The following is an 18,211-nucleotide window of genomic DNA, read 5'->3' on the forward strand; positions in this document are numbered from 1 at the left end:
GCAGGAACTGTGGAGAGAGAGAGAGAGAGAGAGAGAGAGAGAGAGAGAGAGAGAAACATTTAATAAACTCATGACATCCTTCCTCCATACATGAAGACAGAAGAATACAAACATTACATTTAGGAAAACAAAGTCATCTTGCAATAAAATGAACATTTTTCCTGCCTTCTTTTGCCACAAAGCACCGACCATTGACAAATAATGTATCAATACAGACACTGATCTACTTCTAATGACATCTTTGCCTAACATATACTTAGTATCTCACCTGTGCCTGGATGTAAGCATCTTGCAGACATCCACCACATCCTCAGATCTGACTGTGTGCAGGCACAGGCTCAGGCTGGGTGTTCAGTTCCAGCACAGCAGGGTCGGGAGGAGGAGGTGAACGGATGGGTTGGTTGTCCAGTAAGTCAATAATGGCATCCTGGAGAATGGAGGACATCTCCTCCCACACGGTCATCTGGGGTCATCTGCTCTGGGCAGCAGGGATGATTGTCAGTGGAGTTTCTGGTCGCACACATTGTAAAGAAGCTGCTTTTGAGACACTTGTACCAGGACTAACATATATTATATTCACTTAGGGATATATTGTACTTCACTGCATTTATATGACAGCAGATATAGACAAAATATATGAGTGGTTAAGAAAAAAGTGACGATTTGTTACAGATTCAACTACTTAACATACAGGGCAGGACACTGATCAAATGATGAATCACCACTAACTGACAAAGCACCACTTACAGGACTCACATCTCACACACACACTTACTTTGGGTAGTCTTCGGTGATAAATGGATGAGTGGGGACTTCACGGAGTGATCTTCTCATCCTCATCCATCTTCAGCATGGCCTTCAAACATCCCTAATCCTCCTCAACACAGGGGCAACATGAACAGAAGGTCTTCCTCATCCAGGAGAAGACGCGTCTGAAGCGATTCTCCTTCTTCTTCTGATGCTTCTACTTTGCCCCCATGTTTTCTGAAAGTCAAAGGACATTAAAGACCTCAGACGCACTCCAAAATGCACAACAGTTCAGACACAAGTGGAGGTGACTGTTACTTACCACATGAGCCTGAGTCCTCACATATTGAGGACTTCATGCTACTTTCAGTGTTGGTCACTGAGGACCCTGACGTCTCGTTCAGGCCAGACTGAAGACTGAAAACACCAGAAAAAGTTAGTTAGAGTTATTCCTGTTATTGTCATCACCTCTTAAAGCTGCAACGAGGAACCAAAACATCCTGTTGTAAAGATCTTGATCTAGCTATCGTGTGGATTTGATGTGGAAGTGAGTGAAAGACAAAGGCAACAGGTTCTGATACTATTTTTCATCATCTCACCTGACTGCATCTGATGGTAGAAATGTGGGAGATGGAGTGCAGTCGTCTGGTTGGAAGTTAATGATGTCATCATCCGTCAGAGGAGAGGCAGGTGGCTCACAGTCAAAGTCCTCACTCGAGGAAGAGAAGGCTGAACTTCCTGAGATCTTGACAATGTAAGTCCTGCCACTGAACATGAAAACACACACACAGAATTATCTTGTTAATCTTTAAGAATGTCTCTGCTATTATTTCTGGCAATCTGAACAATTTTCTCATGTGAGATATTCGTGTCATGACCAGAGGAAGACATCTCACCTGACTTTGCTCCCCTGACCTTCTGGCAGCAGCGTGTTCTCAAGTGTCGCAGGACGAACCAGGATCACACCTGAAGATGAGGTGCAGTCGTCTGGTTGGATGTCGATGCTTTCATCATCCTTCAGAGGAGTGGAAGCAGGCTCACCGAGTGCACTCTCCAGATCTTCCATCGGCTGTGTGTCCTCAGCTGCTGCAGGACGAACCCAAGTAGAATAGAAGAATAGAATAGAATATTCTTTATAGTCACTGTACACATGTACAATGAAATTGTGCTCGGCTTCCTCTTCAGGTCAATAGAAACAAATAGTGCAAAGTAAGAAAGGTAAACTATACCAAATAAAATATAAAATAAAAATATAAAAACAGAATAAAAATATATAAATATATACTGTATACAGTAAAGACAGAGGTAGCAGCTTTAACAGTGTAAGTGTGCAAAACAGTGGTTGTGCAAGATAGTGCAAGTATGTCACCTGCTGCTGCAGTTTCTGTGGCTGGGATTCTTCATTGTAGGGGATGGATGGAGGTCACAGCTCTGGGGTAGAAGCTGTTTCTCAGTCTTTTGGTGGTAGATTTTATTGTACTGAACTGTCTGCCTGAAGGCAGCGGTTCGAATAGGGAATGTCCGGTGTGTGTAGAGTCCTTACAGATGCTGTTGGCTTTTTTCTTCAGCCTGACAGCATAAACAGTGTTCAGTGTAGGAAGCGCCGTCCCAATGATGCGCTGGGCTGCTTTAACCACACGGTGCAGGTCTTTGCGTTCGGCAGCCGTGAAGCTGGCATACCACACTGTTGCGCAGTTGGTCAGGACGCTCTTGATGGTACTCAAGACAGTCTCTGTTGGGCCTTTTTGACAAGCTGCGAGGTGTTAGAGGTCCATGTCAGCTGCCTCGACACGGTGACTTAAAGGAACTTGAGTTCGTCGACACATTCCACCTCATTACCATGTATGTGGAGGGTGAGGTGGTCTCGTCCTTTACTTCTCCTGAAGTCAATAATTGGAGGTGTTAAGGACCAGGTTCCTGTTCTCATACTACCTCGCAAGACGGTTCAGCTCAAGCCTGTATGCTGTCTCCTCATTGTCTGCAATCAGGCCCACCACAGTTGTGTCGTCAGCAAATTTCGTGATGGAGTTGGAGGTGTAGATCTGGGTGCAGTCATGTGTGAGTAAGAGTGGACGGTGGCGCTGTCGGGGCATCTTTTACTCAGGACTGCCGTCTTTGGTCTCATTATCTTCTTAAGGTTCATCTGGGACTTCTCTGTCTTGCGTGGAGGGGATGCTGCTGCCAAAGCCCCATTGCTACAAAAAGACACACTCACTGTTACTCTGATGTCCCGGAAGCACGACAGGACACTGATCAAATGATAAATCATCACTAACTGACAAAGCACCACCTACAGGACTCACATCTCACACACATACTTACTTTGGGTGGCCTTTAGTGATAAATGGATGAGTGGGGACTTCACAGGGAGTGATCCTCTCATCCTCATCCATCTTCAGCATGGCCTTCAAACATCCCTAATCCTCCTCAACACAGGGGCAACATGAAGAGAAGGTCTTCCTCATCCAGGAGAAGACGCGTCTGAAGCGATTCTTCTTCTTCTGATGCTTCTTCTTTGCCCCCATGGTTTCTGAAAGTCAGAGGACATTAAAGACCTCAGTCGTACTCCAGTGCACAACAGTTCAGACACAAGTGGAGGTGACTGTTACTTACCACATGAGCCTGAGTCCTCACATATTGAGGACTTCATGCTACTTTCAGTGTTGGTCACTGAGGACCCTGACGCCTCGTTCAGGCCAGACTGAAGACTGAAAACACCACAAAATGTTAGAGTTATTCCTGTTATTGTCATCACATCTTAAAGCTGCAACGAGGAACCAAAACCTCCTGTAGTAAAGATCTTGATCTATCTTGTTATTGTCATGACATCTTTAAGAATCATGTCTCTGCTATTATTTCTGGCAATCTGAACTATTTTCTCATGTGAGATATGGGTGTCGTGACCAGAGGAAGACATCTCACCTGACTTTGCTCCCCTGACCTTCCGGCAGCAGCGTGTTCTCAAGTGCTGCAGGCCGAACCAGGATCACGCCTGATAGTAGAAAAGTGGGAGATGGAGTGCAGTCGTCTGGTCGGACGTTAATGACATCATCCGTCAGAGGAGAGGCAGGTGGCTCACCGAGTGCACTCTTCAGATTTTCCATTGCCTTCCATCGAACCAAAGTAACAGTGGATGGTGGCGATGTTGTGGAAGGAGCGACGCGTCTTCTACCCCTGACTGCCGTCTTTGGTCTCATCATCTTTTTGTTCTTTTCGTCTGTCTTACGTGGAGGGGATGCTGCTGCCAAAGCCCCATTGCTACAAAAAGACACACTCACTGTTACATTGATGTCCCAGAAACACGACAGGACACTGATCAAATGATAAAACATCACTAACTGACACAGCACCGCCTACAGGACTCACATCTCACACACACACTTACTTTGGGTAGTCTTTGGTGATAAATGGATGAGCGAGGACTTCACGGGGAGTGATCCTCTCATCTGCATCCACCTTCAGCATGGCTTTCAGGAGCTCGATGCACTGCTCTCGCTCTGCGGCCTCAGCTACATTATTTTTCTCGAGACGCATCTAGTTGAGGAAACAACGGTCAAATCCACCATCATGAAAGGACAATCGATCATAGTGACATTGAAAGTTACTTCACACTTACTTCTTTGAGATCGTCCAGAGACTGGGGCTGGTCCTTGTTGGCACAGCTGAGATTACTTCTGAAATACTCAAAAGATGTCTGAAAGAAGGTTCAAAGTGTTTGTATCAATGTTCCTCAGAATCAGTCTGAATGATCCACTGTTAAATGTTGCGAAATGTTAACAAGAAAATATTCTGATAAAAGATTAAAGGTCAGAGAAGGTTCACTGTTGTACCTTGAGCTCCCAGTTGTTGGACTCAGTCCGGTTAAAGAACTTGTTTGTCCTTAGACCAGCACTGAGAAGACGGTCCTCTGGCTGACCCAGGAGATCAATGATGCTCTGCAGCTGGAGATTAAAAACAGCATTACATCAAAATATGCAAGAGGAAGCAAAATATTGAATGGCAAGTTCTCGTTGGTTGGTTCGGTTCAAGCACGAGGAGTGAGACTGGCCAATCAGAGGCAAAGTAGGGCAGGTCATCCTTTCACAACATGCTAATGCTAACACCTCCCATTGTAGCTAAGGTACAAAGTTCTTTAAACCAGTAAACGTCAGATTACTTCCTTCTGTTACGCTCAAAGTAAATTTAGAGCATCTTTTCATCTGTTTGAACAAAACACCAAGATGGTTTCTCATTCCCTATTTTCTTTAAATTTCTTTAAATTCCAGCTTTAGATTTCTCATCATACATGTGGGATGAACACTGAGCACTAATTAGAGCTACACCACAAGCACGAGTGAAGACACACAAGTATGAGTAACTGACAGACTGTCTGAATATAGTAGGTGACCTACCATTTCATACTCAGTCCATTCATCGAACAGTAGTTTGCCGCAGATCATTAGGAAGAACAGACAGCCCAGGGACCACATGTCAATGGCCTCAGAAAATGGACAGCCCAACAAGATTTCTGGACACCTGAATGTGGAGGAGAAACATTACACAAGATGTTTACACTGTCAGATTTGGGAAAGTGAGCAATAAATGGTTAACTCACTCCAGTGTAACAATAAAAATAATGAACCCTACCTAAAAGCCAGTGGTTGCAGCAGTGCGCCCTGGGTGGCTTCTGATGTGGAAATGGCACAACCGAAGTCGATCAGCTTGACTCTGAAGGGTCGTGTTTTGTGATTCTCCAACATTATGTTTTGGAGGTGCACGTCACCGTGGATCACCCCAATCCCCTTCAACGCCTCAAATGCTGTAGCCACCTGAAAGTACAAGGTCAGTAAGAATGTACCAAAGCCTAAAACTTACAGAGTGCTCAGTGCTTTGCTTTCCATCTGATGGTGCTGCTGGAGTTCATACCTGCTGGATGATGGTTCTGATGTCACTCAGAAGCATAGGTGCAAAACTTGTTTTTGATAAGTAGTCGCCTAGGCTCATATCCAGCACCTCAAGCACGATTGCCTTTCCATGTTTGGTTTGAAGGCAATCGATGAACTTGACGATGTTACGTTGGTCAAGTTTGAGGCGCTTGAACCGTCTCAGCATGGAAACCTGGAGACACACGGCAAGTTTGACATGATTTGTTTTTTACTGTCAGTTAATGTGTTAAGGTGTGAAGTCTTTATAATGTGGTGCTTAAAACTAAAGGTGTACAGATAATAGCTATAGCTTTACATAGTGACGTTTTTAGATAGCTTATAGTAGCTTAAAGTAAAAGGAATTGCTTGTTTGCATGAGGCACTTACTGCACCTCTGACTATACAATATCTTTTACAACACTGAACATAAATATCAACACCTCCCACCTCATTGATGGTGTCCTCGTCAAAGAATTTAGGAATCTTCACAGCCACAGTCTGCTTGATGTCCCTTTTCCAACATTTCAAAACTTTTCCAAAGCAGCCCTCTCCCAGAACCTCCAGGACCTCATATCCGCTGGGGAGCTGGCAAGATGAGGTGGACTCCTTGGATACAGGGGAGCCCATTTTGTCTCTCAGAATACTGAAACAAAACAGGTGAAAACAAGAAAAAGGAGAAGTTACTTTCATTCCCTTTGAAGGACCATAACAATGTTTCAGATATTGAGTATATTTATTTTTGCTACCATCCAACGGTTTCTACCCCGTCAATGATTAGATGACACAAAACATGTTAAAACATCGCTTAAGGTCTTTACAAAGACAACCATGTTTTTATTTCATATTCCACATTTCACTGATCATCTGATCGTCTGAGCAAAATCAGGGCAATTTCCACTAAATGCTAATGAATTCTACAGGTATGTACAAATAAGAGATTTCTATGACAAACAGATAAAACCAGAAATCTCTGAGGAAGGTAATGCAGTGATAAATGTCCTAATTCAAGCTTATAAACACAAAAAACAATGTCTAAACTACACCAGAGTCTTCAGAGGCAGAAAGGGAACGATACCGAATATGTTAAAGCCAACTGGGAAAAAGAACTAGACACAAAAATATTACAGGAGGCTTCGACAATAATATTAAAAGTATTGGAGAGACAGAGGTGAGTCTGATTAGGGTATTCATTGATGCATTTAAAGGTCAAATTAACAGAAAACTTATCTCCAGGATTTATTCATCTTTACAACTGGAAAGGGGCCTTTCCACAATGTATATTAAATCAATATGGGAGATGGAAGGTAACATACAAATGACTGAAAATGAATACATATCTGTAAGACATAGTCAAACACCTCAAGTTCAGGTATCTGGAGGGAATTCACCTGGAAAAACACCTTAAGGTTTTTCATCACTCCCAGAATAAAAAAATCCTGCAGTTGTTTATTTTTGCTGGAGAATGTGTGGTAACATGTCTGCAGGTCACTATCACATTTTTTGGAAGTGTCCTAATATCTCTACCTACTGGACAGATGTAGTAACAGAGATCAGATCTATAGGCAGCTCAGATCTTGATTTTAATGTCACTGTTATTTATTTGGGAAACCAACTGAGCTGAAAAAAAGAAATGGATATTAAATCAGATATTTACTACAAATTCTACTAGCAGCTAGTAAAAAAGCAACAACCAGGAAATGGCAAAGCAAAGAGTCTCCAACAATCCTTGAATGGACAGAAATAGTTCAAGAAATGTTAATATATATTTACAATATATATATGTAATATATGAATCAGAAGATCCCTTTCATGGGTTTCAAGGACTAACAGGAACATTGCAATGTAACTTAATTTTCCCCTTTCAGTTTTTTATTGCAAAGCATTTCATTATACCCACGATGACCCCATCACTGTCTGTCTGCAATTTTCTTTCTTATTCTGTTCATTTGTTTGTTGTAATACAAAAACAAAAAACACCATTAAAATAAAGTTTAAAAGCAGAAATATTACAGGAATGGCGTTCAATGTGGGAAACACAGCACTCAACCTCATGCTCCAAGAGGTGTAGACAATTTGTCTGGACACATTTGATTGGCTTCTTCATCTCGCCTCACATTACAAGTAAATGATCTCAGTCACAGCAGCAGTGTTGGACACTGTGCAGACACATCACTCCAACATCTTCTGGATGTGTCCAAACATTTTGGAGAAACATGTTCGGCTCTAGAAATTTGAATTTCCACTCCTCCTCGCTGATCTGCCACCCAGGCCCAGCCAATCAAACCGCCTGCCTCCCACCAATCCAACCACCTGCGTCTCGTCAACCTAACCACCTGTGCCGCATCAACCCAATCACCTACGTCACTGATTCAATCACCTGTGAAATCTATATATGCAAGCCTAAACATTTCTGTCCTGTTTGTCTCAAGTTCTTACAATTGGTTCTTACCAATTTAAATAAACTACCTTAACGTTAAAATGTGGCGTGGTCTTGTTAGTGAAATACCTGTGGACGCCATGTTTCTACTTTAGCCCAGAACAGCCAAACCACACACTGACTCTACAGAGGGACTTTTAATTTTTTAGCGAGGGGGGGTGAGACGAGGGGTCTTCAGTTGGTTATAATCTGCAACCTCACCTCTAGATGGCACTAAATCCAACAAACTGGAACCTTTAAAACAACACAAAGTGAAGCTTTTTTCCCCTTTTGAGCCAAGCCATGACAACAAACTCAGACAAACGAGATGCTCCGATGTCATTCAGATTTGATTCAGTTTGATTCTGTAATGACGCTGGTGACGTCTGTGTTTTTTGAAAAGAAAAAGCAGAAACAAACCCCTGAATGTTCTTTAAAGTTTGCACTCAGAGTTCGTGTATTAACATGAATGTGAAGGATTCCTTTTTATATTGTATGGATGAAGTTTTGAATTTTTGTAAAGATTCTGTCCAGTATGTGATCAAGAGTATTGAACTGTATTCACTTAATAAACTGACAGAATAAATACTCAAAAAGTTCTTTGTTTGTGGTGTTTTTCTTGTAAATACTTGTTCAAATACATGTGTCCCTCCACAACAAACACAACAATTGAGAACCATTTAAAAATGTTGATTTGAAAAGACTTTATCTACACACACGACTTGTGGTTGAGCTCATGCACACTAACACTTTTATCCCAGCAGCTACAGTGAAGATTTGAGGTTAATACAGCGTGTAAATAACATCTTTTCAGATCACTTTGTCTCGGGGCTTCTGCAGACTTGGATTACACCAGACGAGCTGTATGGAGACATGTGATGTTTTACAGCTGGTTTCTGTAGATTATTTATGCCTTCATCTGAACTTTTATATAACTAACTGCTATAAATTATATTAATGTTTAAAGTTATGCATAATTAGGGGTGTGGTCTATTTGAGTGACAGTCAGCTGTGAACTGTCTGCTGCCTGGCCTCAGATCATTCAGTCACTGATCTTCACCTCTCATTGTGTTTGTGCTGTTGGAGCCTTTTTGAATTCAGATCCTCTTTACAAGTTACATTACAGATGAGGATTTTACATCTAAAACCCGTGATTAGCTCATAAAATATGATGCAGTGTTACAAATTTGAATACCAGTTGACTCATTTATTATAACAGTCTATCATGTAAAGTAAGTAGGTCTATCCTCCAAGAACACTGTTCTTCTGGACGCCACTCTCATCTCTTCACAACCTTTTCAATACCAACACATAAAGTTCAAGCTCTGAGTGCTGACTGAACGCAACAGTGAGAAGTCCTTCAAAAATATTATCGACTGTGAACTTGAACTCTCTCAGACAACATGTCCGGTTACACTTTAAGTTCACTTTCAACAATTACAGCAGCAGACTGAGCTGCACACAGAGAGACGGGCCTGGTGTGTTCACACCTGCACGAGCTCATCTCCTCACGTTCCATCGTCTCCATGGCGCACGAGACAACAACGTTGTTTATTTTGGCATTTTTCAAAAAAAAGGCCCAGCCGCCATCTTTTCCTCTAAATTTTCGACATTAAATATGTAAAAATGGATGCCCTCAACAATAATAACAGTATTTAAAAATCACTACACAACCCTGAACACATTCCTCACCTGCCGCGGGACTTTCAGCGCATTCTTATCATCTAAAATCATTTTACACAAGAAAACGTCAAGTGTCACCCAAAACTGACTTTTCATGAAAGACTAGCTAAAATGCTATCAATGTCCTATCTGTAAATTCAACAATTTACCATGAGTACATTGTCAACTGAAACCCATTTCTACACGTTTGAGAAGATGAATAACTACATCTGGTGTGATAATTAAAGATGTCCTACCTGCAGAGACTCTAGTCAGCAGGTTCTTCGCCACAGGGGGTCCACCAGAAACCACTTCTCCAGCAGTTAAAGGTGGTCCACGCTCTGCGGTAGTTGTCCTCCAGCAAAGTTATGCACAAGGTTTCTTAGTAAAAAAAAGTCTTCAGGTGTTCAGGTTTAATCCAAAGGTTTATTTCAGAAGAACTTTTTCAGGTGGTCAGGTATAATCCAACAGGTTTGGTGGAGAATAATCTTCCAGGTGGTCAGGTTTAATCCAACAAGTGTGTTTGTGATGAAGTCTTCCAGTTGATCAGGTTTCCGAGATTCAAACTTTCCAACAGCAGATCCGCAGGAGGTCAACTTGTCAAAGTTTAATGTGCGAACAGAGAAATGGCCGCCGGGCTGCAGCTTTTATAGCTTTGGTCAACGTTCTGTTTCCATGGCCTTCAGTGACGCGCGTGCGTGCGTACGTGTGCGTGATCGAGTGACAGATTCTGTGCAGCAAATTGATTTATTTAGTTTTCTTGTGTAAAATGTCGTCATTCAATAATATGTCATTTAAATGTGTCAATAATGTAACTTCATTCATACCAATAACGTTTATTTGAATTGATGGACGTAAACTGTGGGATTTGTGTGTGAGCAGCAGGTGTTTCTACAAGAGCTCCACTTACAATCCTCAGTTTGTGGAGTCTCAAATAATGAACGTTAGGGCAGAGATCAATAAATACATAATACACAAGAGAGAAAGAGGGAGAGAGGCTTTTGGAAGCCTCTGCCTGCCACATCCTATGGAAGCATGTTTCCATCAGTTAAAGAAAAAAAAAGAAAAAATGATGAAAAAATATTTCCATTATAAATCAAAATTATGAGATTAAAAGTAAAAATTATGAGCAAAAAGTCACATTATTAGATAAACAGTCAAATTGTGAGGTAAAAAGACAGTGATGCGATTGAGCTTTCATTGGCTCAACAGACTGGCAGACACTCCTGATGTGCCACTGTGAACAGTCCACACTGTCTTCCTCCCAGAGCACAATCACAAGGTTAAAACCAGAATGAACCATGTCAGCATAGTTTCACTGTATCAAGATCTGCTCTATGAATATGTTTCTACTTTCTGAGATACAAGATAATGAATAGAACTGTCAGCAGACAATAAATGTGTCAGTGCATGTTTCATCAACTGCGACAATATTTAACAGAGGACATGACAAGAATGAATGAATCTGCTTCTGGTCTACTGTATGGAGGATGCTTTCATTTTTTTATTTTCTATTCAGGTGATTTATTTCCTCTGATCCTCATGAACCCTGAGGTGCTTTTTTTGCCCTGGGATGATATAGGGGTCCCCAAAAGATCAAATCGACTGACATGACTGGGCTTTCAACTTTGTGCTTTATAATCTGTCTTGAAGACGGCCCCTTTATCAAAATCCAGTTTTTAGACCCGTCTTACTTGATCTGATGTTTTGCTAACATGATGCATTTTGATGAATTAAAGACACGCACTGAGAGTTTGAGTTTCTTTTCCTCAGGTTAATCTATTCATACATGTAGTCTTTATTTTCAGACTTTCTGGTGGAGGTGTATTTTTACTCTACACGCTAACAGAGATGTCTATGAATCATATGTAAAACAAAAGTTAATATCACACTTTGCTAAACATGTTGGTTTTTTATTACCGTTAGTTCTTTCTGCGTGTTTAGTAATTAGTGATGTATTGTGTACTACAATACACTGTGGGATACTAAAAACTTTTCCAGTGTTTTTGATGAAGTTGTTTTTAAGTATAAGGTTTCTTATATTTTAGCCTGTAGTGACAAGGAACACAAAAACTTCAAGGAAAGCTGAAGAGAGCCTACCAGTGGACCTTTCTCAGCACTTCCCTGAAAGTGAACCTCAGCCCAATGATGTGAGTATTTGTGGGCTATTTGATATGTCTCACACAGCTGTGAGCATCATGGCTCCGGTCATATCAAAATCTCTCCTTTGCTTTCTGCAACTCTTCTCAGACATACTCGCATACCACACTTTTTATATGTTAATAAATATAAATAAATAAATAAATACACACGTGAACACATAACACCCCCTTTCACTGACACTCTCTCTCACACACACACACACACACACACACACACACACACACACACACACACACACCCTTTCTCTGTTTCTCATACTCATGGTGCTGGCAGTGATATTACGGGTATGAAATTAAGAATGTGTGCCTGCACATATGCAGTGCTATGCACCAAACACCTGTGAGTGGTATGATATAAACATGACTGAAGATATTTTCATCCTTCTTTCTACTAGGACCACTCCTATGCATTGCCCAATTCTCCTACTCGTCTGAAGGCCAGACTCCGTGAAGCTTTGGCAAGAGTGGAGAGTCTAGAGCGGGAGAAGCAAAATGCAAAGGCCCGAGACCGGAGAGCAAAGAAAACCGCAAAGATCTACGTATCCGTTAAACATCTCTGTAATCTAAGTGTGTAAATATTTTAGATTTTTTTTAGGAGGCTGGAATAACAATCCCACTGCAGGGCAGTTCCAGGGCATTTTCCTCCGCCTGATGGTCCGTTGTGGTGTCTCACCAAGTGGGTCAGGCAACGTGGCAGCACTAGATGAAACTGTGTCCCTATCAGCTGCAGACATGTACTCTGCTTTAATGGCAGAGGAAGAGCTCCTGTCCCCATTTGCAAACATTTCTGCAGTCATATGTGACCACAGTTACCTGCCCACCCGCTTTGGTGTTCTAGTGGACAGTGCCCTGGTCTACATTTCAGGGTTTGTTGTTAGAAAAGTTCTGAAAAAAACGTCTTGTGAGGTGTGTCGTGCAAGCCTTGTCACAGCTGCTGCACCCTCATCCTTTGACCAGAGCTACCACCTGCTTGAACTTAAAAACAATGGTGGGCTGATGATCCCCTCAGAGGGAACAGTGAAGGTAGTCAGAGCAGCAGAGCGTATGATTCGCCAAAACTCAAAAGAACAAGTTGTCAGTATGTCAACCATTTTGTTCGGGCAGAGATTGGTTCAGAGGATGTGTTCTTACTCAGGGAGCACATTGCAGAAACCTAATTTGGAATTGAAAACCATCATTTCATGCCTGTGTCATTTGTGATGTCTGTATTTCACAAAGTAAGGCTGCACCACATTGCAAAATTAACTACCCTGGAGTTACAGAGTGCCAGCACAAGCAAGAAGCTGTGCAAAACGGTTCTTTTTCAAGGGTTTTAGCTCCCCAGCCCCAGTTGCAAGCCCAACAGGGAAGTGTAAGATGCTGGAATGACCTGGAATTATATAATTACTTTTCCAGGCCTTTAAAAAAATGTACTAAGCTGGTACAATATATGGGAGCTTGTATGTATATGTGTTACAGACGTTTGCCTGGCAACAGTCAACAGTACTTTACATTGTGTTGTTTACTATTGTATTTGGCACAGAATGTGCTGTGTGGTTTGAAACTGTGTTTTAATTGTTAAACTTTCAGTTTGTGTTCTAGCCTTGATGAACAGAAACTGTGACAAAGACTCAGTCACTATGGATATTTTGTCAGTCTGAAATCAACGTGTGTGTGTGTGCATGCGTGTGAGAGAGAGAGAGAGAGAGTGAGAGAGATTCAAATGAACAATCAAACTTGTTTCTTTATTAAAAAATAAAATTAATTTATACATTTATCAATATGCCATACCATATGTCTTTGTAAAAGAGCATAATACAAAGTCTTTCAGCACGAAAGCATGTATTTTTAATGTGTGACAGCGTCCTGTATCATAACTGAATCTCTGCCGTTTGTAACAAACCAAACCGTGTGAAAATCGGGTAAAAATTCGGGGAGTTGTGATTAATTTAGTTTACACCTTCCTCAGTAGAAGTAAATGCACTGGGGGTGCATTGGGGACCCAGCCAAGATGGCGGCCGCGCTGATACTTCAGCTCCAATAGGCAGCGTCAGTCTATGAGGCGCCTACGTATATATGTCTATGGAGTGACCGCCGTGTTTTTACAGGAGCCCAGAATGGACAAACCAAAACACTGGCTCTAGAGACGGCGATTTGCATTTTTAATGGCCACCAAAGAGGAGAGTGAGGTGAGGGGTATTTAAGTTTTTTTATTGATTTTTGTTTTTCACAAGAAACACATAACATACCATCATATTAACAACTTACACTTTGCGCTATATACGCACTTCACAGCCATCTGGGCAATAAAAACAGAAAACCAGTAATACGATTGCATCACAATAAGAAAAATAAATAAAATAAAATAATAATAATAATAATAAATAAATACATCTTAGATATATATATATAAAATATAAAATACATTTAAAAAAAAATAATAAATAGAAATAAAATGCAATATACAAAATAAAAGGAGTGTGGGGGGAATGTCGCATGATAATGCTTTCATTATGGGACACTAGTCAGTTGAAATTGAATAAAATGTAGGAAGTGGGACCAGACCTGGTAGAATTTACCCCTACCATCATTTAATCTTGCAATTAGATCTTCAAACGAGGCTGTGTCTGTCATCAGCTTTAGCCAGTCTGCGAAACCAGGCCTTACTTGGCTTTTCCAGTGTCTTAAGATTATTCTTACAGCTGAGATGAACCCAGCTAGTGCCAGGGCAGATTCTGCTTTAGACACCCCAGGAGGCAAAGGGGACCTGTCTCCTAATAGACACAGCTGGGGAGATTCTGGTAATGGCGTATCTAACCATTCTCCAATAGTTTTAATAATTTGTTTCCAAAAAGGAAGAACCAGAGAGCATTCCCACAGAAGGTGGAGGTAGGAGCCTGTGTCATTCATGCATTTCCAACAGAGATTGTCCTTCATCAACCCCATTCTATGAAGTTTGACTGGTGTGTAATAATATCTGTGGATAACCTTATAGTGTGTAAATTTACTAAGCGCATCCCTCACAGGCCACCCTGCATTGAAGACCACCTCTTCCCATGCCTCCTCCTGAATGTTTGAGTTCAGGTCCTTCTCCCAGATTTGCCTTAAATGATTATAATGACCATATATACTGTCTGCCATAATGGTATTGTTTGCTTATGTAGGTCAAATAGAGGCAACAGTGCTAAAATTAGACTGTTTCATTAGCAGTTAAAAGGTCCTTGTGATGCGTTTTACGTCAACCATTGGCTGTTGACTGATAATGCAAATTAGACACGCAAAATGTATTGTTTCACCGTTATAAATACACACTTAACTCAGAAAATACACACAACCATTGTGTTAAATAATGCTTTTTATTCAAATAAGTCACATGTCTTCACACTTTTAGGCCTGCAAAACCAGGCATTGTTTTATGAGGGGCAGTGGTCTGCAGCCCTAAACATGTATTATTGTATAATACATGTTTAGGGCTGCAGACTGCTGCCCTCAGTGCCGTGGGGCTGACTGTAGACATCCAGAGCCCACTTGAAAGTCTGACTGTAGCAGATCTGTCCACCTCTGATAGTCCGCACTCTGCAACACATACACAAGTTTGCACTAACTGAGCAATTTTCATACTCAACAACAATACACTGCCCACACTGTTTATAATTACACTGTTTATATTTGTACATATTATGTATATATGATTCTATTTCTATTTCTGCTCTAGCTCTTCTTACCTTTTTATTATATTGTTTATTTTACTGTTTATTGTTATATTGAACTGTCCTTTTGCTGCTGTGACGCACAAATTTCCCTGTTTGCGGGACAAATAAAGGAATTTCTGATTCTGATTCCGATTCTGATTCCAATTCTAATCCTAAGTAGCGAGACATAAATAGGCTAAAATACCACTCAAGACCAAACTGATACTTTAATCACAACACTTTCAAATGATGATGGTCATGTGATCATGTTTTAAAGGTATTGTAACAAATTATTATGGATAGTGTGGTCGTCCATCTTTCAGTTCATCATTTCATCACCCATCATAAGATAAATATAGCAAGAGAATGAAGCGCAAACTTACATGAATGCACACTTTGGTCAGGAGCAGTAGGTCTTGGTTATGTCAGACACAAGCTTTAATGGTAACCTGCGTGCATAGAAGTTGAAGCAGCAGTTTCCAGGTGCTGTGAACTGCAGAGCTTTAGCTGTAAGGAAAGTAAACAGATAAAGTCATTCTAAACATGTCTTTCACTGAGAAATCTCTAAAGACGACAGACAGAGATCACTCACGCATGGCGTCACAGCAGCAGGTGACGAGCAGCAGCAGCCCCAGACTGAAGCAGAGAGTCTTCATGATGCTGTCAGTGAAATGATGGCGATAATGATGATCTTCTTCTGTCTCTGCTGCGAACGACTCTTAGAACTGCGCTCCATATAAATCCTGTCCATTCTGGAGCTTCAAACATGTATGACATCAATAATCCTCCCATGAGACATTATGGTAGAATGTCCCCCCACCTCCTCAGTTTTTCACTGCAGTCAGACAGACAATGGTTTGATTGAAGAGACATCGAGAGACAGAAAACAGAAGTCTTCTTCATTACAAAAAAGTAAGAAAAAAACAAACTTCAGAAATTCAAACTTCAAAATTCAGTTGATTATACTCAATTGTTAAAGGTTAAAGGGATATTTTGTCCTCAGTGTTCTTTTAAAATGTGCCCCATTCATCCTCCTCTTTTTATATTTACATATTTCACCTTTTACATTTCCAGAAGCACATAGCAACATGATTTCAAATGAAAGTTGACTTAAATCACAATCCAAACTGACACAAACCAGTCAAAACTATTTTTCTTAAATGTGCTATGTTGACACCCTGTTTAAATTCATACTCTAAACCAATGGGAGGCAGCATATCGCCAGACAAACTGCTTACTGCTGGCAGTAGCTCTGTTAACTGAGGCTTTAGAGGAACCTCAACAGCACTAAAAATGTGTGGCAGCTGATCCAGCACATCACAGGCTACAAAAGCAGGAGTGCCCCATCATGTGTGAGGTCAAGTTGCCAGATGAGCTGAACACATTTTGTGCTCACTTTGGTCTCCTCAACAAAGACTCAGCAGTAAAGTCTACTCCGCCTACACTGTCAGCCACCATGGCAGATGTGAGAAAAATCCTGATATAATTGAATATAAAGAATGATGATGGTCCAGATAACATACCTGGCTGTGTAATTAAAACATGCCAATCAGTTATCTGATGTCATTACTGACATTTTGAACATCTCATTCTTAAAAGGCTGCAGTGTCTAGTGTAAATGATCACCGCCCTGTGGCTCTCACCCCCATTCTGATCAAGTGTTTTGAGAAACTGGTTCTCCAGCACATCAAAGACAATATCCCTGCCAGCCTGGACCCTCACAGCTGTATGCTTTCAGAACCAACAGATCCACAGAGGGTGCCATATCCACTGCCTTCCACTCAGTCTTCAGACACCCGAAGAATAGAAACAGCTACATCAGGATGCTGTTTGGGGATTTTAGCTCAGCATTCAAAGCTGATTGGGAAACTTAACACTCTGGCCTTGAGTACTCTTCAATCGATTACTGGACTATCTTGCTAATAGCCCCCAGACAGTTCGGTTTGGCAGTCACACCTCCTCGACATTAGTGCTCAACATGAACTCACTATTTAACATGATTTATCTAATGTGTTAAAACTGACAAATATGTAAGTGTAAAAAAGTTCAATTTTACCCCTTTTTGGCTGAGGCGGTTCAGGTGCTGGTTCAGAGCCAGGTCTACTCTGGAACCAGTACTTTGTGTTTCGTCAGCCAAAGAACCGGCTCCTGGCCAGGAAAACTGGTTCCAGAGTGGTACCAACACTTTGCTGGTCTAGAACAAATAACCACTTACGTCAGGGGCTGGGGGTAAGGCTATTGTTACCAAGGACCAACTAAAATGGCTTTTGACCTCTATTATGAAAAACCACAGCTTGTGTAGCGCATTCTGACTTCTCCGAGAGAGAATAAACAAAAGATTGTGACTATTACTAATCATGGTCTGAGGACGGGTCGTGTTTTGATGCAAATATAGACGATGCAAAGCCAGGAGCAACACTTGTAAAGAGTCGATGTAGAAGGCCATAGTTGTTCCCAGATAATAGTGATTTTGTGCCTTTTAGTGTCTTTAATGAGTAGCCATGTCATGGATGAATTTTACAAAACGAACATGAAGTTATAGCTATCATATTATTATTACTAACAATTACACAATGTAATGTAACACTTATGGCAGTGTTAGACAGACCAGACCTCAAAAGAAGAGACACCAAACTGTTGGAAAATGAT

General features: G+C 41.2%; 1 protein-coding gene across 2 annotated transcripts; it reads right to left on the reverse strand.

Moving 5' to 3' along the window:
- Positions 1–1,069: 1,069 nt before the first annotated feature.
- LOC311263421 (homeodomain-interacting protein kinase 1-like) lies at positions 1,070–10,411 on the reverse strand. 2 transcript variants are annotated; one of them, XM_084363476.1, is made up of 15 exons: positions 9,987–10,411; positions 6,099–6,294; positions 5,653–5,844; positions 5,374–5,555; positions 5,139–5,262; positions 4,578–4,688; positions 4,364–4,441; positions 4,133–4,281; positions 3,670–4,005; positions 3,361–3,455; positions 3,070–3,277; positions 2,117–2,942; positions 1,644–1,830; positions 1,347–1,514; positions 1,070–1,164 (listed from the first exon to the last, which is right to left on the reverse strand). In XM_084363476.1, the coding sequence occupies exons 2-11, from the start codon at positions 6,276–6,278 to the stop codon at positions 3,165–3,167; spliced, it is 1,560 nt and encodes a 519-aa protein (XP_084219602.1). In that variant the 5' UTR covers positions 6,279–6,294; positions 9,987–10,411; the 3' UTR covers positions 1,070–1,164; positions 1,347–1,514; positions 1,644–1,830; positions 2,117–2,942; positions 3,070–3,164. The 2 variants fall into 2 exon arrangements, with proteins under 2 accessions (XP_084219602.1, XP_084219601.1); XM_084363475.1 differs by having other exon boundaries at positions 1,644–1,833.
- Positions 10,412–18,211: the final 7,800 nt, after the last annotated feature.

This window comes from Pagrus pagrus (assembly GCF_965226575.1).
Source record: "Pagrus pagrus genome assembly, chromosome: 10".
Classification (NCBI taxonomy): Eukaryota; Metazoa; Chordata; class Actinopteri; order Spariformes; family Sparidae; genus Pagrus; species Pagrus pagrus.

What these genes read in the sequence shown, in the direction of transcription:
- LOC311263421 (XM_084363476.1), bottom strand. Translation starts at nt 6,278, where the DNA reads ATGGGCTCCCCTGTATCCAAGGAGTCCACCTCATCTTGCCAGCTCCCC. An exon ending in ACGAGGACACCATCAATGAG is followed by an intron (nt 5,845 to 6,098) that starts GTGGGAGGTGTT and finishes GTGTGTCTCCAG; the next exon opens with GTTTCCATGCTGAGACGGTT. An exon ending in CCAACAACTGGGAGCTCAAG is followed by an intron (nt 4,442 to 4,577) that starts GTACAACAGTGA and finishes ACCTTCTTTCAG; the next exon opens with ACATCTTTTGAGTATTTCAG.